Below are 27,073 nucleotides of genomic sequence, written 5' to 3'. Positions count from 1 at the left end.
TGTTTTAAAAAATTAACTCAGAGTTGTTATATTCAAATAACTAAGAGTGAAACATATTTAAAAAGCTCAGAGCATGTTTATTACATGAATCTAATTATTTGCAGCTGCAAGGATAAGTATCTTTGTAACTCTTATAACAATGTATTTTAATCATTTTGGGCAGTTTGATGCTACTTGACATGTTATTCTATATCTTTACATTTTCATATGCTTCCCATCTTGGTTATCTAATTTAACAGATTTGTTAATAAATTTTCATAAGTAATTTTATTACAAAAAAACCATAAAAATTCTGTCTGGTCTATACCTAACTCTTTTCCTGCAATCCCTGATGTAAACCTGAATGATTCAAAAAACACACAAACAGTTGGATTTTTGGTGTTTACATCTTTTGCTGCTACATTTTGTTTCCAGAGAACTCGGGTATGGGTGTTGTAACAGCTAAGGCCTTTTCATATTTTAAGTATACTAGGGAAGAAAATTTGGCTAAAAGGAACTGCTTTTCTCAAGTCTCCTTGTCCTTGAAAAAATAAAATACGAAGTGCCACTTTAGTGATGCTGTATTTATTGACACGCAAGGGAGTTTTGAGATATAAGAGTCTGTCGTGTTGGTGTTTTGAAAGTTACTGTTATGCATTAATTGACTCGGTGCTAGGTAGATCTTGAAACTTTTCTTTGCATGCTTGTCTAACAATGAGGTGCCTATATTAAATTCTCATAGCAGTGTCAATAATATTTGCTTGTTAATGGATGAAGGCTTGCCTGTTGCTTACTGTGGAGTTTCAAATCTATCTGGTAGAGCTCTCTCTAGGATTCCACTGTAATAAAATATGAATGTGTGTTGTTTTTTGTTTTTTTAATGCCCTCCTTTGACAGATCTGTCTACATCAGATTTACTGACTATCCTTGTTAATTTGTGTAGTAAATGGAAAGTTTGTGTCCATGATTTTTCTTAATGTTCTATTACAGGAAGTATCCCTTCATGGCGAGTAGCTCAGATTTTCTTTTTAGTGAAGCCTGAGGGGAAATAACGCTGTGATTTCTTATTTCAAAACTGCTTCATGAAGACCATGTAGTTGGAATTTAAAATCCTGTCTCTTTAATACATATAGTCAGAAGAAATTTAAATCCTGTCCCCTGTAGTTATTAAAATACTGCTTCTATAATTAACCTTAGAGATCTAGTAGCCTGAATTTTTTTTTTTTTTTTTTTTTGAGGAAAATCAGTTACTATAAAGTAATACTCTCTTTTTACTTCCCCTTCTTAAAAACAAGAACGAAGGTGGATTTAACTGGAAAAGAAAACCAATGCATTGTTGTAAACGCCTCCAAATTAAAGTATACACACACAGGCCTTGTTTTTTTTCTTGTCACTTTCTAGTTCTGGCAAATGCTAGTTAGACTGTGGTATTGGAAAACGCTGTTGCATGACTTCTGGCACAATAGAAAGTGACAGAGTATCAATCGTGTGGCAGTACTATCAAGTGGATAGTATCAATCGTGTTTTGGCAGTAAAGTTCCTTGACTGACTGGGAAGCTCATCTATTTTTCTAAATGTATATAAAAGGAAGGAAAAAAAGGTAATATTTGAATTTTAACTGTATTTTTATTTTTCAGCATGCAGCAGACTTGGTAAAAACAGTGGCATCTCGTTATGATGAATATATAAATGTTAAGGATCTGGTTGATAAAATCAGTCGGGCACTTACAGCTGCGAAAAAAGATAATGACTTCATTTACCATGATCGTGTTCCTGACCTGAAAGATTTAGAGCCCATAGGAAAAGCCAGCCTTGTGAAGTCCGCTCCAGTGGTTGTTCCCCTCAGTCAGAAATTCACTGGTAAGCAAAGTGGGTGGAGCACACATGGCCACCAAAGTTCATTTGTAACATGAAAATGTTGATGTTGACTTTTGAATAGTAGTAAGCTTACGGTAGGGTGTTCGATGAAAATACCATTTGTCTTTCTATTTTGTTGTTTTACTACTTGATGGCAAAAGTACTAAAAGACTAAACTACATGTTAAAAATCAATATCTGCAATGTATGTGTTTTTTTGCAAGCTCTTCTTCTAAAGATTTTCCCAGCTACTGTATTTTCTGTCTTAAACTAATTTTTTAAGTTCAGAACAAACACTAATATAAGGGACAAGTATTAAATTATACAAGTCTTCACTAACTTGGTCGCTTGTCTTCCATAAAGCTGAAAAATCTTCTAGTTTGTTGGCTGAGCAAGGGAATTCTGAAGAATCATCCCTTTCTCTTTCTTCCTTAAAAGGCAAAATTAGAAATGAAGCCTTAAGGAAAACCTGCTTTGTAATCCTACAATTGTTTTAAATATAATGCGTTCAATGCGCTCAATTATTTCTACCTCCATTTCAGTCTTAGACTGAAAGGGAATGTATTAAGTTAAAGCCTTGTAGAAATAATTTGAGAGAGATATTTTTTTCTTCCACACAACTTGGCGGGGGTGGGGGGCAGGAGTATCCTAAACTGTTTAGATCGATCTCTGTGGTAAAACCTGTACTAAAGAGCTGTGAAGATCTTTACTGTGTCCTGTTACCTTCATAGTGCAACTTTAATTGTTTATACTACTTTAATTGTAGACCTGTTTGAGAAGATGGTTCCTTTGGAAGTTCAGCAGTCTGTGAGTGTTTATAACCAAAGACGGGCAGATCTAGTAAATAGGTTAATAGCTCAAATGAGAGAAGCCACAAATCTTGCAAATGGGTAAGTATGGCAGCTTCTTAACTTTATCAAGGGGATTTTATGGAACTACCCATAAGCACTGGTTGCCTTGTAGCCTGTAGGCATCCAGATTGCAGCAGAAGTTGGCTATTATTGTGTGGTAGACTGGCAAACTTAAGCCGTAGCAGAGGTGCTTAGAAATACTTGTCTGTAGACGTTAAGACTGAATGCATTTTAAGAACACATGATATTTCATTTTCTTCGGTCTTTGCTCAGTTATTATGTCTGACACTTGCCCAGACAAAGTTCCGGTACCATTCACCAAGAGGGATTTTCAGATTTCAGTGGACAGCTTGATTGAACTAGTAACTCAATATGCGATATTTTTCCCACAAGGTTTTGTTGTTTATAATAAATAAAAATTTTATATCAAGCTGAAAGATAAACATGTAACTCAAGGCAAATGATCATTTATCTACCAGGCAGTTAATACTCAAAACACTTGCCACATTTTGTAAGTGCTAAAATGCAAAGGGGAGAGACTAGGGTTTGCTTAGTTTAAGAGCTTCAAAACTAAACTTTGGTAAGGTACACTGCAGGAACAAGTTTAAAGTTTTCAGTTTGTGAATTTTATCCAAGAGTACATTATGCTCTGTTTCCATTTATTCTTATAGTTGAGTTGGTACGATTATTAATTTGGGTAGTGACACGATGTGCTGGCTAGAATGGATAGAACCATCTAACACTACAAACCAGTTGTTACATAACGTGGTGACTTTTTCAGTGTGCTGGCTTCCCTCAATCTTCCGGCTGCTATTGAAGATGTGTCTGGTGATAGTGTTCCTCAGTCTATTTTAAACAAGTCTAAGTCTGTGATTGAACAGGGAGGAATTCAAACTGTTGATCAGCTGATCAAAGATCTGCCTGAACTGCTGCAGAGGAACAGAGAAATCCTAGATGAAGTAAGCTCAGCAACCACTACCATGGAAATATTCTTTAAAAAAATAAAAACAACAAAAAACAACAACAAAAAAAACAACAAAAAAAACAAACTAGCTTGGTCTCTTTAAATGGCAATAGAAAAGCATTCAAATGTCCAAAATGCTTGCAATTTTCATAATGGTTTAAAAACATGCCATTTAAGTGATAAGTCCATATATGCAAAAATTGTGCTGTCACATGTGGATTTTCCCTTACAATTGTTTTGTTCTTAAAATTAAGTTGGAAGGGAAAAATAACATCATAGAAAAATTTGGGAGAATTTTGCTTTTTATATCTTTGTATTTGCAAAATTTAAATTTATAAAAATTATAAATGTTCTTGATATTTCCTAAAACAGCTGTATACTTTTAATGTTTTGTATCTATTTTATGTTTAGGAGGGGTTATAATGCTTGTAACATTTTTAACTCTTGTAGTCACTAAGATTATTAGATGAAGAAGAAACTACAGACAATGACCTGAAAACAAAATTCAAAGAACGTTGGCAGAGAACGCCATCCAGTGAACTCTATAAGCCTTTAAGAGCAGGTAAAGCTCATGTTTCATCTCTTGGATTCTGGGATGTTCTAAAAACGTTCATTCTTCTTGTGTGAATTAAAGTAGCTTTCAGTGTTCTGATATCACCTCTAAAGAGACAAATCCCCATTTAGGAGAGACCTTGTCAAAATACCCTTATTTCAGTCCCTGCCATTATCTGGAGTTGACTGGAGGTCGTAGCAGAAGATTTGCAGCTGCTTTTGCACCTCTAGAGCACACTGCATGCTAAAGTTTCAAAAATTATATATAATGGAATATATATGGAATATAATGGCTACTCTCTTATGAATCTGGTTGAAATTACCAATTAAGTGCATTGTATAATCTAGCGTATTTATCTTTGAGGGTTTTTATATATTTTTTATATTTCTTGTCTAAGGGTTTTTTTCATCTGGAAGAACTTTTTAGTTTTTCAGTAGTTTGTCAAACTGCTGACCATCACTATATGATCATCACTATCTGTGTGCTTAATTACTATTGTTTTGAAGCTAATGAGGAATTGATACCATTGTCTTTAGTTATACTAAGTTACAGGCTTTAAAATCTGAGCAGCTCGCACCAGTGTTTTTTAATGTATTTTTGTGTGCCTCTTTAGAGAATTCCTAGTTTATGCCCTGGTTAACTTTTAAATTTAACTTTTATTAAAGTTTTATAAGTGTTAATAACAATAATGTACAGGTCTGTAGAAATGTATAAAGATTGAAAAGCATGAAAATTTGCTCTGGTGCGAGGCTTGGATAAAACTAGCTTGGAAATAATGTAAATATCTTTCTCTCCCACCACCAGAGGGAGCCAGTTTCCATAATATTTTGAATAAAGCTGTGCAAGCAGATGGACAGGTTAAAGAACGCTATCAGTCTCACCGGGATACAATTGCACTTCTGTGTAAGCCAGAACCAGAACTCAACGCAGCCATTCCTTCTGCCAACCCAGCAAAAACATTACAAGGAAGTGAGGTAAAGCTCAGAAATTAGTCTTTATTTTGAATAGAAATGGTATTCACTTTAACAAAGTAGACTTCTTAGTGAACTGGTGTGGACGCTGATCCTTAGCTCCTGTTTCTGTCACYGTTGAGACAGGTGGTAATTAACTTATTTTGAAAAAACTTTTATTTTTTTATTTAAAATCTGCTAGAATATATTTTGCTACACTTAGCGTAAGCAAGTTCAATTGCTGGGAACAGCGGGACTGGTTGATAGATACTGCAAAAGGAGCAATCCTTGTGTTTTTTTTTTTTTTTTTTTTTCTTAACGTAGGGTGGTTGGGGGTGGTGCTCAGCTTTTTGAGGCAATATAGGCAATATGAAAGATATTGTCTAGTATTTGAAAGTGTTACGTGATTAGACCAATTTGCTTTCCAAGAACTCAAGACTCACCTATGTCAGTATGATTATTCACCTTGTAAGACTGATTGGAATTTGGTGTATTTTGGTGTCAAATTTTTGCTGCYGTATGTATGGTTCAGTATGATTTTCTATCTGATCTTTTTTAAAAAAAAAAAATCTTTGTAGTATTTTGATGTTATTGGTGAATGTAAATCTTCAGAGAAGACTATAGCTTAAAAATACTTAAATATCTTTGTTTCTTTGCAACTTGTCTTGTTATGTCATCTTAAGCACATTTATATACAAAAGCTTGTGCAGTAGGCATGTCAGCATCAGTAAAGACTGCAGGATGGAAACTAAGTAATAGAGTATATGTTTGTGGGAATTCACCAAAACATATTAACTTCTTTTGAAAATTTTATTGCCTAGGTTGTCAATGTCCTAAGGACTTTGTTAGCCAATCTTGACGAAGTTAAGAAGGAGAGAGAACAACTTGAAAATGACTTGAAGTCAGTAAATTTTGACATGACAAGCAAATTCCTGACTGCACTTGCACAGGATGGTGCTATAAATGAGGAGGCTATTTCTGTGACCGAGTTAGACAGAATTTATGGAAGTTACACACAGAAAGTGCAAGAGTCCCTGAAGAAGCAGGAAGAACTTCTGAAAAACATTCAGGTACAACACACTGTCTGTATACGCCTTCCTTAATCTTAAACCTAGCAGCAAGAATTCCTCTGCCTTCCCAGTGCTATAGAAATCTCTGCTTCCTACTCTGTCTTGCTTATGACTCTGTCATAGAACACTTGTTACCCCGTTAGTCTCCTGATCACTAAGGGATACTTTTTTTTTTTTTCTTCATTAGAAAGAAATGTGAGTTTCTAGCAGGCTATGTCAGAGCTCCAATGTAAATTCTCTCAGACTGTGAGTACAGTTCAGCAGATGCCTTTGCCCTTGAAAGAAGCTTTCTTTGTGTAAGAAGTTCTGTTTTGCCTTTTTTTTTTTTTTTTTCTTCTTCTTATCCCATCTTGATATATTTCTTTCTGGGATAACAAGAGACTTGCCATTACTGTCTGCTAGAAGATGTTTTGGGTCTCCAAAGTACATTTTCTTACATTCCTAATTGCAGTTTAAAAGATGCTTGACTTGCAGCATCTGTGAAGCTCATCAATATACAAAATCATACTACAAAATCATAAAAGTAAAAATTTGATGAGAATTTCCCCATGTGTGGTTATAAACACCTTAATTTGCCATAGCATTAGAAACAGCTAAAACTTCTGGCAAAAGAGGAAGTCTTAGTGCCTGGACAAAAAAGAACAATGGCTTGAGCTATGATCAGGCTAGTTGTGTGTGAGTTTACTTGTAACTTTTAACTACAACTTGCACCTGCAAGAATATCAGTAAGAAACTTTTCAAAAAAGGAGAAAACTGTTTCTAAATGACCACGGGGTCCAAGTTAATCAAGAACTTTAAATTCAGATTTATCTTTGTGTCTGTACTCTTTAAATCTTGATGGATATTTCTTTGATGTTCGAGTATCTTGAAGTTCAAGTTTGGCTGCTTCTGGCAGCTGAAGTAGCCTTTTAAGTCTGTTTTTCAAGGAAATGAGATGTACATCATCCTTTCTCTGTCAGTTTTCCACTTCCCTGTCCTCTTATAGCTTGCCGACGTTAACCAAATTTGAGGTAGAGATCTTTAAAATACCAACTCTCAGTATTATTTTATGAACATCAATGGAGGGTAATACAGGAGAGGGACCCTAATTAGTATCTCCTCTGAAACAGAGTCTGCAGTATGAACTTGGAAATTAGCTAGAGGCAGACCAGAACAGAGAAGATATATTAACTGACTGGCAGTAGGCATCAGCTAATTATGTGTAGTTCTGAAATAGCCACCGCACTTGGTAATTAGCAGGTATCAGGAAGGTACAGTGTGTGTGTCTGGAAGGTGAGGAAAGACAGATATTGGAAAAAAGGAATAGAAGGAATGAGTAAGAGAAAAATCGGTAGATGCCGAATCGTACAGGGAACTAGGTTGCATTATTTTCATTGCTCATTTTCTCCCTTCCTCCTTTTAAGAATGCGCATCAGGAATTCTCAAAGATGAAGCAATCGAACAATGAATCTAATTTAAGAGAAGAAGTTTTGAAGAACTTAGCTGTAGCAAATGACAACTTTGTGGAACTTGTTGCCAATTTAAAAGAAGGCACAAAGGTACAGTAATACTTAAGAAATTGGAAGGATGTTTTTTCCTTCCACAATGAGATGTGAATCATAAATCATAGTGAACTTTGCAGGTGTGCTAGATGAGAGGCACATTCTTCTGGATTTTACTATTGAAGTGAGGACAGTGAGCTGCTTGAATTTTGTGATTGTTTTGACAGCTATGAAACACTTTTTTTTGTTCCTATCTGAATAGTAAGCTTTTCTGAACACTGGTTTATATTAAAATAAGAAAGGGTGTTAATTACAGCTGAGTAACTAATGCAGAAGTGCACAGATTCAACATTTTATGAGAGGAATTCTTTCATCTGTTCTCCCATGGTAATTGGTCACTTTCCAAAGTTTGTTTTATATAGTGCTACTGCATACATGAGGAGAGATCAGGAAAGTTTTATTTAGCTGACTTTTTTTGACCTGGGTTTCTGAAAATGTCTTATTGTTATTAAGCACTTCTGCTAGTTTATTGACAGACCAACCACTAGAGGAAAAAAGAAAGCAAAATTCTGCAATGTCTATAAAAATCAGATGCATGGAACTGACTGAAGGCAGTTAAAAAAAACACTTAAAAATGAATAGATCATTAAAATTATCGAGTCTTGTTCTGTTTTCAAATACACTTTTTCAACTGTTTTAAATTATGTTTTTTTAATATTACATTTATGTGCAGTTGTGTGATATTACAGGTGTGGACATCAGCTGATTAATATGTGGTTTTGAAAACAAGAACAATTGTATTAGTAAGCTTCCACTGGAATGGCGGGTTCTGGGCAGTGAAGTAATATAATGATTGTAACTGGGTCAGTATGTATAAATATGCTAGTATGGAGTCTGAAAGTATTGGCTGAGCATGTCAATTTTTTTCTTCACTAGTTCTACAACGAGCTGACAGAAATCCTTCTGAAATTCCAAAACAAATGCAGTGACATTGTCTTTGCTCGCAAGACTGAAAGAGATGAACTGCTTAAGTAAGAGTCCAGTATTTTATTAAAGCATTTTAGAAAATATTAAGTATTTATCAAAAATTTGTACCTGAGGAGTTGGGGACAAGTTTATTATGTTACTTGATGAAATGAGAAAGGAAGAATACAAATATGATCCTTAAATATTAACACCCCTACCGAAAGTAATAGAAGAAATAAATAGAGAATTCTCCTTGGAATTCTATTTTGCTATTCCCATATATCAGTTCAGTCTGGCCTGGATCTATTTCCTCTTACCATAATTTCACCCTCAGTTCTTCTCAGCATGTATCTAGTAATCTTTTATTTTATTCTTTTTGCTTTGAGAAACTTCTGATTTCTTCCACTTTCTCCCTGCTGTCATTTTGGTTTCAAAAGTCAGATAAATGCTTCAGCATATGATTGCCTCCCATGTGCCCAGCAGGGAAAAGAAACGCTTAAAATCTGCTCTGTCGTCTGATCTCATCTAATTTATTATTGTTTAGACTATGTGGATTGCTTATGCTGCTGAAGGGAGGGGAAGTAGTTTTTGTCCTTCACATGAAGGGCAAATAGTATTAGGTTGCTGTTGTCCCCCAGATGTGATCAGGCTAGTATAGTATGCTTCAAACACTTTTTTTTTTTTTTAAGGCTCTCAGCTTAAAAGGAAAGTATATCTGAAAAGGCTTATCCTTTAATAGATCTTACTCGGCAAAGCACACAACCTTTCATAAAAAGGGCTGGTTGTTACTGAAGTTTTAGTTGGTTAAATTTCAGTCATTCTGTGCACGTGCTGTGTCAAGAAGCAAATGCTCAACCCTCAAATCTTACCTTTTTTTTAACCATATTCTTTGTAGAACAGCTCTATTTATTTGGGCATTGTGCTTGTAAATTAATTCTTAGCAACTGTATACAACCCCTTCCACCTCTCTTGCCCTTCTTACATGCATGCGGGTTGGAAGGTGTGGGCTGCCTGAGGCTTAGATATGAATATCTCACTTTAACACTGAATGATAAACTGGAAAAGCTGTAGATTTACTGCTGATATAACATTCACCTGAATCTTGCCTTGATATCCTTTTACTGTTTCATGTATTAACTGTTCACCAACATGAAACTCCTAGCAAAGTTAGGTGAAATGATCAGATTTGGGAAGTACACGTTGACCAAATGCATCTTTCTGTATGCTCAACCCATAGTTTTAAGTGGAGTGAATAAAATGTTTGCTTTTTTTGCCTTTTTTCTCCCTTCCTTCATGGTATTATTTTTCAGCACCTGAGATTTACACCCTAGGTGTGTGGATTCCTATTCTCCCCTGCCCCACCAAGTAGGCTGAGAGTTATCTATTTTCACTAAGAGAAGGTATTTGTTTAGATGGTATCTCATTTAAAGCTGGAGATATTTTGCCATAGTAGTTCGTGGGGAGGATATTTCTGACAATGTTCTAAGAACTTTGCATTTAATGTGTTTGGTCACTGTGTGGTCAAAATATACTTCAGTTTTTGAACATTACCACTGTTCCATAAGCCACTGATCTTTGCTGCTGAATTTTAAGAAGAAAATCACTCTGTTAATTCCATCACTTAGTATGCCTTTTTCTAAGATAGTAAGTCTTTTTTTGATGGTTTCAGGATAATGCAATGTTAAATATTTAATCCACTATCTGCAACAAATAGCTGAGATATACATATATAACAATGCATCAAGACAGTGTTGTCTTCTGGTGGTTTTTCCCCCCTGCCAGCCTTTCCTGGGGACACTGCAGAGTAACTGCAGGGACAATTTACTTGGAAGTTCTTGTTTTTATTTCTTTTGTTTGTTTGTTTTGTTTTTTGCTTTGTTTGTTTGTTTTCTCCCAATAAGGCTGCCAGTTTTGTTCTCTCTGGTTGGAGGTCACGCTTGTGTGCTATATAATAGGAGCCTTTAGTTTGGTTCTGACTAGACAGTATACCTTTGGCAGTCTCCCCAGCGTTTTGTTTCAGAATGCTGGGTATCAAGTTCTAGTTGTAACTTTTTGCTATGTATCTTATCTACCGTATTTTTGTGTGAAATAGTCTGTTTGATAAATTTTAAATGTTTCCTAAAGTGTCTTTAAAGAATCTGCCAAATCTCAAATATTGAGCTTTATCTCTATTTTGAGAAATATACTACAAGCCTCTGAATATGTAACTTAGAACTGCTTCCTAGGAGTTTTCATGAAAAGATGACTGTAAAATTGGAAGATACAGCATGGTACCAAAGCTTCCTTGTATCTTGCCATAGTTTCCGTTAGTAATTCCAGCAGTAGAGGTGACACAATAGAAAATTTGAGAGCTGGTGTGCTGAGACCTGCAGATTTTTGCCCCCCCCTTTTTTTTGGGGGGGGAGGGGAGCAATAGTTTACCCTGATATAAATGATATTGCAAGCTATCTAGCAAACTAATTTTCTGTTGTTCTGTTAGGTACACGGTATATGTATGCAATATTTAATTTAGGGCAATCTACAAGCAATACGGAATTGCTTATCTTCTGTATCTGAACATCTCTTTACATGTCAAAATTCATGAAGTTTACTTTTATCCTTCTTCTTAGCCTTGAAGGATCCCTTAGGTTCTTAGCAAACTTCCAAGTTGCTAAAAGTGTCCTGATTTCTCTATAATTTCTGTTCCCAAAGCTTTTTGCTAACTCTGTGAACTATACCCAGTATTGAGTTGGAACATAGAGAAGACATTGTTAGAAAATACCTGTAGCAGTTAATTGAAGGATTGGCTAGAGGATTGTTTCTCTCATGAAAGTGACTTGGACTCCAAATTTAGTGTGAGCTAGCATATTGATTATGTTTTAAATATTAGATTAGTCTTTCATTTCCTTTTTTTTTTTTTTAAACTCAGTTTACTAAAATGTATAACAAAAAATTCTTAAACTAAACTGTATGGTTTTTTTGTTGTTTTTTTTTTTTAATAGAGACTTGCAACAAAGCATTGCTAGGGAGCCCAGTGCTCCCTCTATTCCTCTGCCAACGTATCAGGCTACACCAGCTGCAGGAAGTAAGCCTGCTGCATCATCAACTCCCACTCCAGCACCCAGAACCATAGTGGTAAATAAATGCTGCAGAATCAGTGTGTTTAAAAACAGATGATCATCTGTACTTTGGAACTTGCACTAATTTATAATTTGTGTATATCACTTCTTAATGTATTGGTGTATTTAGAAATGTGTTAAAGTGAAATAGAGGGAAAAGTCTTAAAAAATTTGCACAGGGGTGTGTCATTCAGTGTGGATGTTCATAATTTATAGATTTGAAATGGAAAGCTTATTGTTTTCTAGCATGTTTGAATTAGTATCTGTATGAAATAAATACAGAGTCTCTGTAGAAACTCTAGCCTAATTCACTTTCTCTTCTTAGGGGACTAAACCACAGCCACCAGCACGGCCACCACCACCTGTAATTTCTGCAGCAAGCAGTCCCTCTTCTACATCAGCAGCCTCTGCCACTGCTGCAGCTCCTCCTGCTGCTCCTGCTGCTAGTCCAGCAGCCAGTGCACCTACAGCAAGCACTGCACCCTCACAGCCRCAGGGACCTCCTTACCCAACTTATCCAGGTTACCCAGGGTAAGCTATGCAAGTATTTACATAATTATGCATTATCTTGTAATCTAAAAGCACTCGTTTTGTTGTATGTGACATATTTAAATCATTTATTGTAACAATCAAAGATGTGTTTAGTGTTCTTGAGGCATGATGATTTTTCAATTTTAATTATGTAAGTCCTGTTGGGACATTTGTGTTTTTTAAGGGGGAGGGAGATGGGTTCTTCTAACCTTGGTTTGTGGACTGTTGCCAGCCCTTGCATGGTCAGTTGGTGTTGCTTATCTCATAAATGTTGGCCTATGTCATTTTCCAAATCTTCATATGATGATGGAGACAATGAAAAATACAGAATGAGTTCCAGTGGAGTAGCACTCCACTTTGCTTATGCTTTTTCTTCATCATTCTGGAGTCATCACAAGGAATTGGAGGCAGCTGCAGTCTCTTTCAGTAGCAGACTCTGAAAATGTTAAATATGTACAATAATTCTAAACATAAAAGAACTGATTTAGATCAGTCCTTCTAGTTCCAGCTAGTTGCTTTCCTCCACCTTCTGTCTGCATTTTTGTTCCATGCATTATAACACTTTTTTCCTATTTGATCCTTGAAAGTTACCACATTTTCTGCTACATATGTAGTGATTCTGTGTCTTTTTGTGTCTATTAATGAGTTACCTGTTTTTGCAAATAATGAACATCAGTGTTTGGGTACTAATTGTTTTGTGGGGGGGGGGTCTTTTTTTTCTTTTTTTTTCTTTTCATGCAGGTATTGCCAGATGCCAATGCCAATGGGCTATAATCCATACATGTATGGCCAGTATAATCTGCCGTATGCACCTTCACCTGTGTATCAAAGCCCTGGACAAGCACCATATCCAGGACCTCAACAACCTGGATACCCTTTTCCTCAACAGCCTTATTATCCCCAGCAATAATGTATTTGCAAAGAAACTTTGCTTGTTAAAATTTGGGAGAAATTTGCAATAAGCGTGCTAGAACTTTAGCTCCAGTTAATGTATCATACTGAACTGTTTGCAGTGTATAACTCTTGTCTATTGTTAACTGCTCAAAAATGTCTAGATCAGTTTTTGATTACACTAAAAACTTTGGAAGATCTGCTGCAGCAGTACAGACTGTAGGATCATGTCAGAATTAGAGCCTAATTCAGTGGTCTGAAACTGTACATTACACTTTGACTAGATCAAAATATTTCTTTGCAAAAATCCTATAAATAATGGTTGGGATCTGATGAGAAAAACTGAAGCGGTGCGTGCACTGGGTATGATATATTCTATGAAACTATATATCATTTCCTTCTATATTTTATCATTTTTTTTCCCTGAGGTTAGTTAAGATATGCTATTTTGTCTAATAATCAAGGCCTTGTAAATCATCAGTAAAAAAAAAAATAAATTCCATAAGAACAGTTTAAACACTTTGCATTCTCATTGCCGTAAGATGTATTTTGTGTCTGTTTTCTTTTTTTTTCTTCATTTGTCCCTTGACTTGCACTTGACCATAACATACAAGTAATTTCTCAAATGCTTAACCTTACAACTGAATTTTCACCTCTTTTCTTCAATTTTGTGTGTCTGTGGCAGCGTTTGTAATAAGCCTTTTAAATGTTGGTAGATGAGGTCTTGTGGGTAGAATTTTCCTATAACTTTGAAGTGTATTGGACTAAAAGATGTTCATTACTGTTTTTAAGGAACAGTTTCATCTCCAGAATACTGCTTAAAGAAGAGAGATCAAGCCATTTACTGTGCATTCCTCTTACAGGACCAGTGACTGGTTGATATAACCCACTTTTTCCAAAGAAAAGTTGCTTATAAATTTGTAATGGCTCAAAATAGGGAAACTAGTGACTGTTGGAGCTTTTCAGATTGTTTTTAAATGATTTTTTTTTCCTCTCCCTTGAAATGAGCTCAAAACAATGCATTCCCCTCAGGGAGCTTGTTATCAGTGAATTTTTTTTTTTTTTGTGGAAAAAAATTTCTTTTCTTCTTGTAAATTAAAAATGTTGAATATTTACTTTTGGATCCATCTTCTCAAGGAATTAATAATGTTGCACTACATTTTGCATTAGATAGTGAAGAATGTAAGTTTGTGGTTAATAGCTTCTACCAAATATTTGCTAAACATCTTTTTGTCATTTTTCTACATGCTTGTCTAGTAAGTGACTCTGTATTCCTTTAGCCCTTTACATGACTTATTTGGTGCTGTAGAGCAGGTTCCCCCACTTCCCCAATTGCTTTACACAAGATATTCTGGTCTTACAGAATAGCCATCCAAATGGCTATGTTAAATGTCACTTTTTTTTTTCTCCCTCCCTCTCTATTTAAGTGCCTGATTAAAATATCAAGGTGTGTTTTAATGTAGGGGTTTAGAGGGTGGCAGTTATTGTAGCATGAGTGGAAAACTCACTGGATCTTGAATGCTTTTCCACTTAAAGAAAGCAACATATATATCCATATGAGCTCCTTCCTTTCCATCTCAAGTCCTTCTTGCTGTATGCGATCGCTCCCATTACTTTGTGAAGACTACCCGTCTTTAATACTCCTCCATCCCTGAAGAAAAAACAGATAAAAAAGGTGAAAAGTAAGCATCACTCATAGAAACATATAATGTGAAAATCCAATTCTAAGCAGATCTACTAACCCCGTAGAAGCTTGGTGATGTGGGGTATGGGATGAAGTTGGGGAACGCAGCCCTATAGATACAGCAATGCTCAAGGATAGGTGCTTCGCATTTCTCTATAAGCATGTCTGAATGGGGAGGGACAGGAACCCCTTTCCCCAATTTTTTCCCTAATAACGATAATATATAAGATACAAGCAAGGACAATGAGCAAAATTTAGGTAATTGTTTTGAACCAGCAATCAGAACCTGATCTTACTCTAACTGGAAAAACAATAGATTTCCACTAACTCCACTGTGTCAATGTGAGCAAGTGCCAGTGCGAAGGCAGCCTCCTAAATTCTAATTTCTACTACCTTAGGGCCTTTAGATTTTGGGCTGTTGTATAGGCAAGTTTGTTTCTAGTGTCTCCATCTATAAAACTTGTTTAAATACAGTATAAAAATGTAACTTGTTTGGCATAAAGATTACTAGAATTGAAACTTCCTATTAAAATTTCATAGATCTTAAATTGCTGTTAAAACATTTTTCAGTTAAGTTACTGCTTGTTTTGGTCTGCTGTTATTTGAATGTGTATAGAAATCTATGCATTGCATTCAGCTTTCACATGATCTTTTTTTGACTTCTTTTCTTTTCTAAAAAGAGAGCAGAAAAATCCAGAGATTTGTATGTATCTACTTTTAAGCATGCAGCTGTCATGACTTTGGTTGAAATGTTAACTTGTTCTTCTATAGTTTATTAAAAAAAATCAGTTAGAAAACCTGATTTCATGACTTCTCTCTTCAGTGCTTTGGCTTCAGACAAGGGCTCCTTTGCAAAGGGTGGCGACGAGTTACGGGCCCCCCAAGCAGTTACGCTGTGCCGAATGCGCTTAGTGCATCGGCTGCTGTGCGGACCGGTAGCCTATGTCAATGCAGTTGCTTTACCGTACAGCTACTGCCCTATAATAACAGCCATGTTTAAATCCTGTCAGTAGTGTTTATACCCTGAGTTGGTGGAGGGTGTTTCCCTTTGATTATACAAGGAGGAAATAGGTCCTTTTGCCTTCAGAAAGTTTGAGTCAGAGTTAGTTTTCATGAACTCTTGTTACGCTGGCTTTCATATGACTAACAGTAGCGCGGGTACCCTGGGCAAGGGGGTTAAAGGCTTGAAAGGGCACAGGTAAGTTAACTTGCCACAGCGGATAAATGGGCCCCGAGAGCACCTTGCAGAGTTGATTTTTAAGAGACTAGATACTATCACATTTGTTGCACTTACTCCATGAATAAAAGTCTGCTGTCATGTCCCTTCAGAGGCTTTGGAGTCAAACGTTTATTTTTGCCTCGCTTTTCTTATGGAAGTTTTACGGAGCAAACTGTTATGGAATATCAGTGAAACACCAAACTCTTGTGGGGGCGGTAGGTCTTTCCTCAATCCACAATTTCTTAATATTTATTTTTTCTTTTTAATGTGGCTCCAGATAATGTGGAAAGTTATCTCTGTCCTGACCACTAATTTCTACGTTGCCAACTAATGAAGTTTCTTTTACTATCTCCCCAAATAGGTTATAGAAATTCTTTTGAGTGCTTTTAGGGCTGATCTGCATGATCTAGTCCAAATTATGCAGAGAGGACTCCATTGCTTTTTCAAAGTATGTTGAGGCAGTATTTGGGCCTGGACATTCTGAAGCAATGTCACCAATTGCTAGGCACCTGGAAAAAGTACAAAAATTCTTAATAAATAAATAAAATAAAGCTTTTCTTTCAATTAGTTGAGTGATGTGCTTGTGTTTTTGTGTGTGTGTGTGTGTGTGTACAGTTCTGAATTGACTTGAATTTCAGGACTGATTTTTCTGGCATGTTTATGTTATCTTGATAGATCAGTAAAGTAGGCTAAGCAGAGGGGTTGCAATTTTAAGTTCTGGTTATAATAAATATAACCATAATATATAATAAATAATACAATAAATCCATCTAAAATTTTGAGGATTTGTTTTTTAGTTAAAAAAAACATTTTAAAAGTTGCGTTTTTTGGAAAATGAGCTATTATGGCAGAGCAACCCAAAGACTGCTTGCTTATATACTGTTTATGGGGAAACTTGGGACAATTTGGGGCTTTTTATTGTCACTTTAGCTAGCTGCTAGCTTTTTAGATTTATTATGAGTGGTCATTGTTTATTACTTAAAAAATTGGCATAGTTTTCATGACAGTTTTAACACTGCTAGATTTTTGATTTTATTTAAATATTTTTAAAATCCATTCTAAGTGCTTTGTCTCATGCTTATGTATTCTGACAAAATAGGTGAAAACTTTATATTCAGATCCATGTTTTTCTGTTTTGGACTCAAATTTGGAACCATCATTACCTTCACTGGCAAGTGTACGATTTCTGTTAATTTCTAATCCTGACTTTGATCTTGCATCCAATTCCCCTATGTTATAATATTTACTGATTATAACAACTGTATCTCAGTTGTTTTGTTCTAACAGTAATTTATTGATAGCTGTGATGGTAGACATTAAAAATACAATACTTTTTCAAAAGAATAAAACAATGATTTTTTTTTCTAAATCTCTGAGGGAAGCTGTCCCCCAATTCTGTTAACTAGGTTGTAAAGAAAAAATTTCAACTGTCAAATGTGAAAGGGAAGAGAGTTCACTTTACTACCACTTGCAAAATCAGAACCAAGTCATCACAAATTAAATGCTAGCAATTCTTTTTGTTCTTTCACATAAATCAGTTTAGCTGTTGTATATGGCAGTTTCTGGCTGCATTTGCGTTTTTAAATTCAAGGATTCCCTGGGTGCTGGAATAAAATTTTCCACACTAGTAAGCTACTAGAGCGTTTGTTGGCTTGAATTTGGCCTGTTGCAACTAGTACTTTTCCCAAACGATTTCTGTGTGTGGTTGGGCAGTTAGGGAAGTCCCAGTTTGCACACAGCCACCCTTTTCGGAGGCTAAAGCAGCTAAGTGTGGGTGCAGGCCCTTGCAAGCCAAACCCATCTTGAGTCTTAATGAGGGTAGTGACTGGGTTAGTCTGAAGCTGGTCTTTGACTTGTGGGAAGAAGTAAACCCTGCTTTCATATGGAGAAGTTAATACCGCACAGTTTGATTTTTTTTTTTTTTTTCCCCCCCCTTGCTTTCCTTTTTAGTAACTCTTCGTACGTATATTTATTTTCCTTTCAATGCCTCTTGGAGTAACAGAGCATTTAGAGAATCCAGCTAAAACACTGGCAGCTGCTTTGCAGGACTTCCCTAACACATTATCACTCTAGCACTGTTTTTTTGATACAATTAGTTCAAACAAAATTTTGCTGATCTGACACACTGTGACTTTGGGTTGAATTTGTATGTATTCAGGTGGGAGGGAGGGAGAAAAAGGTCAGAGTAGGTTCATATACCGTGGAAGAAATGGAGGTGTTTTTAGATGACAGCCTTTGGCTAGGAAACTCATCCAAGATCTGGGAGGTTTCAAATCCCTCCTCTTGCCTTTGGGGTATTCGGGCTCACTTCCCTTACTTGTCACCTCGCCATCAGGTGATTATAGGGTGGGTCTCAGCATTATCAGCCATAATTCTCAACTGCACAGTTCTGACTTCTGTGTAACTCTTGTTGAAACAGCAGCATGTGGCAATGCGTGTGGAGCGCCCTACACATAAGGCTATTGAGTAATTCCTTCCATGGCATGTTTATTTTAAATTAAAGCAAAGCTGCCTCTGCTGGACAGATGAAGAACTTGTAGCAGACCACCCTCTGACACAGTGGTCAAAGTGTTTTTCTTGGAAGTAGATGTCTGAAAAGTTAAACATAGATAGGTTTAAAACTTGGTGTTTCTCCCCTTCTTGCTGGCAAGCCTCATGGGTTAGAAAGTGATGTGTTTGTTAATGTAACAGTGCAATGAGAGAGATTCATTTTTCTGAGTAAGTGGTGTTAATTATACTTGATTGGAAATGTGAAAGTATGTCTGCCCACCTTTTGAGGGGAGCGTGGCACTGTTAAATGCATACTGCTGCCTGCTCTGACTCTGGGGGAAGCCCACCTTAAGGGCTCTCGTAAGCAAAGCTGGTAGCTGTACTTGTTAAAGCTTAATTTTTTCTGCAATAAGCCCCATTTTCACAGCTTGTTTGAAGGGTGCATCTGACTATGGCATGGCTGGACCTGTTCTCCAACTCTGTGGCCAACTGGCATGCTCTCTTAAGTACCAAAATTGCGTGGCCACATCTTAGTTGCCTCCTGGGAATAGTCCCTGGACTGGGCTAGCTCTTGAAATCTGCCCTAGAAATGGTTAGGAAGGAGGAGCGTTACCTCATCCGGGCAGAGGGAGCGCAGGAGCGATAAGGGAAGCGGAGTTCCTGTGCTGTGGCTTTGTTGTTTAATAGTTACAGGCTTCGTTTGTCCGAACTAAAACTTCTCATCTCCCGCCTCAGGCTTTTAACACGCTTCTAGCAAAGAAAATATCCTCTGGGTTCATTTTTGACCACAGTTTCCTCTGCAGAGCTAAAACCATGTGACAAAAGTGGAGGAAAGGACACTTGTTGCTTATCTCACGTTAGTTAGATGGTACAGGTTTTACTAATACCAACTTTTGTTGAACAATTGCTTTAAATAAGACTGCCCTATATTTAGACCAACACAGTGTTTACAGTTTATTGTTTTGTTGTCCACTTATCTGCATTTCAGTGTGTGATAGTGAGGAAATAGAATAGAGTGAGGGAAAAGTGCTGTGTAAATGTAAGATCCGGATCACCTGAGAACTGCTGACAGTGTTTCCCGTGTGGAAATGCATCTGCAGATTGTTATACTCTTGTGTTGCTCTGTTTTGTATTTCCTGTTAAGGATTTTGAAGTCTCCTCATTGTCAAACCTTGTTGGACATCTGGATTTTATCTTTTTAAACTAACGTTTTTTTGAATTCCTAAAATGGATTGGCTTGCTAAAAGGATGTAAAAGGGACACCAGCTAATTCTATCTGGGATTTTTTGAAGAGGGTCATATATAGTCATTTAAGACAAGGGCTAGCCTTGTATGTTACAAATCCTGTGCTGAGTGTTCACAGAAAATAAACTGTGATGGGGAAGGTTCTTGGTTGCAATGCTATGTGCTGAATCTGCAGCAGAGGGCAGTCTGAAATCACTTAACAGAAAAATATTCTATATTGCCAACAGATCTTTTTGGTGTGACTGCATGTAAAGAGATTTATGTGCTCATGTTGGTGGAAGGACAGGCTAGTGACTTTTAATTAAGCAGTGCCAAGTTTAAGTGAATGTAGATTTCAGGAAAACTTGACTCACGGCCTGAGTCCCGAATTGTAGAAGCAGCGTAGCATGCTTCCCCTGTCCACCACCCTGACGAACCGTGAACTGGGCTTAAACTACCATGGATGGTAGTGGATGGCTAGGAAGGAGAGAGGTTTTCAAAGTAATCATAGGATCGTAGGATAGTTTGGGTTGGAAGGGATCTCACATGGTCGTAAGGTCCATCCTCCCACTCAAAGTAGGGTCAGCTATGAGATCAGGCTACTCAGTGCTTTATCTAGTCTGGCTTTGAAAGCCAGCAAGGATGCAGATTGCAAAAACCTCTCTGGGCATCCTGCTCCAATACGTGACTGTGTTCATGGTGAAAACGTTTTTCATGTGGCTGCACCCTGCACAGATAACTTTCAGGCATGAAAACCCAGCCATCCCAAACTCCATTGCCAACATCCCGGACCAGATTTGAACAAGTATATGACATGAAACCAGAGAGTTCAGTACCTGCTAACCAGGCAAATTTTGTAAAACTTGCAGTGAAACTGAAGCACTAAACCCCCTTCCTGGTCTTACCCCCATACCTCCTCTTCCCCCCGACCATCACTCTCACGTGCCATGTCAAAGGTAGGGATGCTGGTACTGTGGCCACAGTGACAGAGGATGGAAGTGTGTCAGTGGGAAGAAGATCACATTTTCAGCAGTTAAGGATTGCCCTGGAGAATGCATGTTACTGGAAGGTGAAAGGTATGGTGGAAGTAACCCCTCCATCACTGTGAGGCAGTTAGTAACAGCAGATGTTACATCGTGTGTGGGGGGGGAAATACTTAAAGAGGTGGAACATGTCAAAGTGATCAGAGAGGCTGGGCCAAGAGGCAGGAGAAAATGGCATGAAAGCTGAGGGGCAGCAGAGTGTTAAGAAAAAGAGTGTTAAGGGGACTTATCAAAAGAGTTTAAAAAGAGGAGGAAGCATGAAAGAAGGGCCCCAGGCTTTGGACAGAAACAAGTCATAAGAGATAACATTTTGCATGGCACAAGGAAAACAGAGCTCGAGCTCACAGGGCTTAAGAATTAACTGAAACTGAGGAAAGAGTTCAGGGCAACAGTAACAAAAGGAAGGAAGGAGATGGAGTTTCAGCTGTAGAGGCAGTTCCAGAAGTGGATTTTAAAGGTGAAGGAAAGAAATTTTTTTGCCCTCCTCCTTTGGGGGGAGAAGTAATGGTAAGGAAAGGAGTTGGACAAGAACTGGGTTTCCAGTGGGTCAAAAGATGTGAGCATCTGGAGAGCTGGGTGAGAGCTGGGGTTGGTGGTCTGCGGGAGGAAAGAGAGAAGATGCCACAGATCCCATGGATTTGACAGTGTCAGCATAGGCTGGATACTGGGGCAGGGAAGAGGGGAGGCGGGGATCAGATTTTAGAAATGAGTAAGATCATCTGTAGAATGACCAGTGTGTGTAGGGGCATCCAGGTAGGTGCTTACATGCCAGACCCTCTGCTTTTGGAGATGAGAAGGGGTGATGTAAAACTCAGAGCCTATAAAGGAAAGGAAACACAGTAGGTCAAGACACAAGAGCCTGAGAAATGGTGGGGGACAGGAGCATCTCAAAGCAGATGGAGTTTCTTATTTAAATAAGAAAACTCAACTCTTCTCCATTTGGCCTCCTGCTGTCACTAGTTGCATTTTGTTAGTGAGGGAGCATTGCCTATTCTATTAGCTGATTTTTTTTTTCATTAGTCAGTGGTTTCCAGTGATAATTAACTTCCATAAGCAGAAAAGGAGAATGTCATCTAGCACAGAAACAGATGTAGATCCAGCAAAGAAACTGTGGTGCTTTGCTGTTTTCCAGTGTTGTCATATGGCCACATTGAAACACTTTTTTTTTTTCTTGTAGCGTTAAAGTAAACAAAACTTTGTATTGCACCTACAATCCCCACAAACAAAAAAGAGAGAAATAATCTAGAGTGGCTGGCAATTTCTTAACACTAGGTGGCATTATATGGAAAGACATACAATTATAAAATCAAATCACCCAACATGTGCACTGCTGTTAAATCCCTGTATCTCGGTGCCATCATCAGTTTTGTGTGGAAAATTTTGAACAGCATTGTTAAGGGTCAGGATGAAATGATACAAACTTACAGAAGGAAAAAATTTAGCCGGGCTGTAAGAGGAGATTGTGAAACTGTTAGAGAAACCTACATACTATCTTTAAATCTGTAGAAGGCAGTTTTGTGGATTTATAGATTTCGTTTTTCTGTTCTTTTTGAGCCTTTGGTTATGCTAACCATGCGGTATTTCACTACAGGGTTGTCAGTGGAGCATAGCAATGAAGCAACCCCCCAATTTTTCATGCCCATTATTTTGTATTAAGAAGCATAAGGCCAGCAGGTCAGCTGAAATACTGATAGCAATGACCTACATTGTCACTTAATAACCTTGCTGCATACAGTTGCAAAAAATATTTCTCTTAATCTCTTAAAAAATAGGCAATGTGAGTCTTTCCCTTCCTCCCCTCTCAACAAGGTCCGCAGCTTGGGATAACTCTGCCAACACTGTTCAGTACCGGAGGCAAAGTGTCCGGGAGATGATGGTGCTGTTGGATCCTCACTGGTTTCTGCAGTGATGAGTAGCTGACGGTAGGACCCTGAATGCCATGTGCTTTGTCACAGACTGGTTATGGCAGAGGAAGAACCGGAGGAATTTATTTTATGACACTCTGGGCTGGCTTTTTATCTCCTGTGGCTTTGTGGTGGCTGCACTTCATGTGGTCTCTAATCCACCTTGGAGAGGGGCACAAGGAGATGAGCTGGAAGCTCAGGGTGCCGTAAGCAGAAACTTCACATGCCTTTGCATACTCTCACTTTGGGTTGTACTTGCCATCACTCAGGATTGTGCAAGGAGATCTGTTCTCTGCACAGATGTAATAATATTTGTATCACATGACACATCAGCGTGGCAGAAATGTGGTGGTATTTCGAATGCTCTCAGTAGATTTTACCATGTTACTGAGTGTTATTTACACACAGATTATAAAAACTTTGCATGTGTGTGTTTGTGCATGTGTAGCAGAAGGTACAGAGCCCCTCTTGCAAAGAAGATAATCTGAAAATATTGCTAACCAAACATTCAGATCACTTTGAAAACGATCATGGGTTTAAATAAAGTCGTTTTCCACTTCCAGAACATTGATTAATACAGGTCATAGTGGTTTTATAAGGCTACCCTCGAGTGTGGATGGTTTCTTGGAGTGCATTCAAGGTGAGGCTGATGGGGCTTCGTGACAAATATCCTACATCAGAAACTAGCCATGAAAGACTTTGAATAAATGCTAATGCTCCAGCTAGCAGGTATCTCATTCAACAAGATTCCTCCGGCTCCAAATGTGCTCTTAGTGGTATCTGCTATGGAAGCATTGCTTTGCACACTGTGCATTAATATTGCGTACAGAAAAAACAAATGCAAACTTTTTCTCTTGGAGTGACCTTGAATTTTGAGGGAGAGCCACAGAACAGGAGCGAGAGCAAAACTGGGCTCTGGGGGGAAGCATCTGGTGCCTGTCTCTGCTGACAGGCTCTGCTGTGGCAAGCAGAGAAATGGCTGCCAGCTCTTGCCGAGAGCAGATTAGGGTTTGGGAAGTGCAGGAAAGGAAGACAAAGGTATGGGTTATATGCTTGCCTGTGCTGATAGCCTACCAGGGCGCAACCTTGCATAACTTAATTCTTGTAATTGGATTAACAGGAGTGACAGAGGCGTTATAGGTAAACGTGACAAATCGTAACGACCACTCTAATTGGGTTGCATAAATTCCAACTTAATAGAATAATTGAGCAAGTTACAAGTAAGCAAAACAGCGCTGGGCGGCCGGGGAGTCTCCTGCTCCACCAACGGCGCGCAAAATTCCCCCGCTCACAGTCTCCTTATATGCGGCTCTAGTTCCGGGTATACGTGGCACTTCCTGTAACTTCTGCGGTTGCGCCGACTGTTGTTAGGGGGTCTTCTTCAGCCCTCTGGTGGTCGTGGGGATGAAGGCTGGAGTCTTCCTCAGCGTTGTGAGTGATGACCTTCAGGTCGTGTGCACACATTTCACAATACAGTTGTGCAATACCGCCATATTAGGTAATCTAAACTAACATTGCAGTTTCGCTAGCTCAGTGGAATCATCTCGGGTGGGGGACATGTTCTCGTTACAGGATGTTGTAGTTTAGCCCATACTTAGCGCCTAGTAAAATCACTTCCCGAGTTGATGTAACAAATTAGCACATATCACAGAGGGGCATGAAGTGTAGGAATATAAAGGTAGGCTTAAGGATTTCCTAGCCTCCTGAAATGAGAAAGATAGTAGCAGACACTCAGCATTTGTCCCTAATTTGGATTGATGAACCTGACCTGCCCTTTATTTATCTCCTGTACGTTGCTGTGAGAGGCAGCACGACGGCTCCTTCCGAAGGAACAAAGGGAAGGGCTAAATTTGGGTGACTACTTCATCCTCTTTCTCTTGAGAGTGTGCATGGCAGGGCAAGGCACCCCAAGAGACGGACAACCAGCGAAAACAGGCACTGGTTATTCTGTGCGTATCCCAAGCCCTCAAGCAGCCTGTCTCGCGTTTCTATGATTTGTAAACAGGAACTTTGACTTCTGAAGTTGTTTTTGGTGAACACCAAACCCAAGAACCTGCTTTGCAGTGGATTGTGGCAGACAGTGTGTCACAAAGTGTTCGACGATCAAGAAGCTATGAGTTTTCCAGCTGAAGCTCCTCCCGTAGTTGTTGCATTTACAGGGGCAGCTTCTCTTGTTCTTCTCTCATGGGGGTTCTCCAGTATCTGCTGAGGTTTCCTTACCTGGGGAACTTTTCCCTTACCTGGATGTTTTCACAAAACTGGTTGCATCTGATTATTCTCGAAACCTCAATTTTGCTGGCAAATCTGTTCAAAGTTGCTGGAGGCCAGGAGAGGCGAGAAATACCCAGACATACATACACATGTGTGCATCCAGTCACTAGCTTGCAGGACAGCATGATCGCACAAGTGCTGTTTCCATGGAAACAAGGCTAAAAATACTGAATAATGGAAATTAGAAACTCATCGAACAACTATTTCTCACCCTGGACAGAGTTGTTCCCATCTATTTGCTGTATCTGCTTGGGTTTCTGAAAGAGACGGTGCATTTTGTTTTGTTTTGTAGACACTCTCTTTTCCTCTTATACGCAAAGAAGGACCCTCAGCAATGGTTCCTGTTATTTTTTCTGAAGAAAAATGTTGCATTGCATCACCACGTGCTGCTGAAGCACCTCAGAGAGGTCGGGGGTTTGTGGGAAGGCTTCTCCCGCGGCAACTGCTCCGCGGCCACATCCAGCAGCAGGCAGCCGCGGGGCCCCCGAAACGGGGGCCTGAAGTGCCCTACTTGAGCTGGAGGATTGCGGTGCTCTCGCACTGCCCCTGAGCACCTGCTTCAGCCCAGCACAGGGGCGCTGAAATACACATTATATAGGGATTTATCCTCTCCCTGCAGCTCTACCGAATGGGCCTCAGGGACAGTTGAGCCCTGAGCCCATCATCTGCCCCGCACCAGCCACCCACGGTGCCCTGCCCGGGGCAAGATGCCAAACAAAGCCTTTAAAAGCTTACAAAAGGGCACTCGCCATTTGCATATAAGCAAGATTCTGCACTTCAGAAAATCTTACATTTTATTTCATAAACATAGGCATCTGCTGCTAATTAAAGTAGCAGCATATAATTATACCCTTTCTTATTAGTAGATATAGAGTCTGACAGTTGCTTAGATACAAAATAAGCAACTACAGATTGTCTTCTGTACTTTAACAAGCACAGGGAGTTGGAACAATAGCATTGTAAACTTCTGTATTATCTTCACTAAATGTGCCTGGGAAAAATACGCTTAATCTCATTGGTAGCTTGTAATTTTAGCTGTAAGCTTCTTCAGCTACCTCTCTGCTCTGTTCCATAAAGTAATGACCAAAAAGTTTCCATGGAGAGCAGAACGTGTCCTTGGGGAAAAACATTAGACAGAAGGAACAACAGTTCAGCTAATAGTCACCTTTTTGCTGAGACCCTGTCTTCTAGCTTGTTTGTTTCTATGAAAATAAATTTTTCTTTCCATTGATTTAAAAAAATCTGTGAGCTAATGCAGTTAGCACTGTAGACACCGGCAGAAAAATAGGAATAACAAAATATGCACAGACCCTAACTAATGTTTCTAAAAGGCAGATTTGACAAAATGTGGTTGCCTTACCTTTTTATGAGTCAAGTTCACAGCCAAAGTAGTCAGTATGTGATGAGATGAACCTACACCTTTCTTAACAAAGTCCCTATTGTTTCTCATCAGAAAACTCAGGGTACTGTGCTGAGAAATCACTTCTCTTGCCCTGCAGAATATGTCAGCTGCATCCTGAGAGGCACATTTGAGTGTGTGACCTTTTCTTTTCTCACATTCTGCTAATAATCCCCAAATTTCCTTGCTCACAAATCTAAAACTCTGTTGATACACCTATGGTCTCAGTGCTCTTGTTATTAAACTGTAGGGAACGTAATCAGAGCAGCTAATGCCACAATAATCCTCCTGATTCATGCAGCTATCTTTGAAGATATCAGAAGCGATGCTGCTTGTGTAAGAGATGATGTATGTTATGGTTAATTCTGCACCAGCAAACCTTTGGAGGAATATACCGAGCTAACCTTCAAGATGTTAAACACTTGAAGGTGCAATGAGATTTCAAATGCCTTTTTTACTGACGATCAAAAATGCGCAGAGTCTCCCGGTAGAAGCTGTTAGCTTATTCCCCAGTAAGATCTTTTTGGAAAAGGTCTTTATTTCCTCCGCAGCACCATTGCTCCAGCGCCGGAGCTGAACAAAGGGAGGAGGGTTGTGGTGCCGCCGGGCTGGGCTCGGGCTCGGGCTCGGGCTCGGGTGGCAGGGGGGG

At 38.6% G+C, this 27,073-nt stretch overlaps 1 protein-coding gene across 2 annotated transcripts in view; it reads left to right on the top strand.

The window, feature by feature from the left end:
* PDCD6IP (programmed cell death 6 interacting protein) overlaps positions 1-15,676 on the top strand; it is a 33,745-nt gene extending 18,069 nt beyond the window's left edge. For both annotated transcript variants that reach the window (XM_026081302.1, XM_026081303.1), the window contains exons 8-18: positions 1,617-1,839; positions 2,602-2,725; positions 3,468-3,645; positions 4,101-4,212; positions 5,008-5,177; positions 5,975-6,223; positions 7,627-7,761; positions 8,641-8,735; positions 11,652-11,784; positions 12,094-12,299; positions 13,041-15,676. In XM_026081302.1, the coding sequence (XP_025937087.1) occupies positions 1,617-1,839; positions 2,602-2,725; positions 3,468-3,645; positions 4,101-4,212; positions 5,008-5,177; positions 5,975-6,223; positions 7,627-7,761; positions 8,641-8,735; positions 11,652-11,784; positions 12,094-12,299; positions 13,041-13,209 (1,794 nt within the window). In that variant the 3' untranslated portion in view covers positions 13,210-15,676. The remainder of the gene's footprint in view (positions 1-1,616; positions 1,840-2,601; positions 2,726-3,467; positions 3,646-4,100; positions 4,213-5,007; positions 5,178-5,974; positions 6,224-7,626; positions 7,762-8,640; positions 8,736-11,651; positions 11,785-12,093; positions 12,300-13,040) is intronic.
* The last annotated feature ends 11,397 nt before the right edge of the window (positions 15,677-27,073 follow it).

Source organism: Apteryx rowi, unplaced genomic scaffold (assembly GCF_003343035.1).
Source record: "Apteryx rowi isolate R43461 unplaced genomic scaffold, aptRow1 scaffold_540, whole genome shotgun sequence".
Classification (NCBI taxonomy): Eukaryota; Metazoa; Chordata; class Aves; order Apterygiformes; family Apterygidae; genus Apteryx; species Apteryx rowi.
The sequence above is the reverse complement of the archived record's forward strand: the minus strand, read 5'-3'. Positions and strand labels throughout refer to the sequence as shown.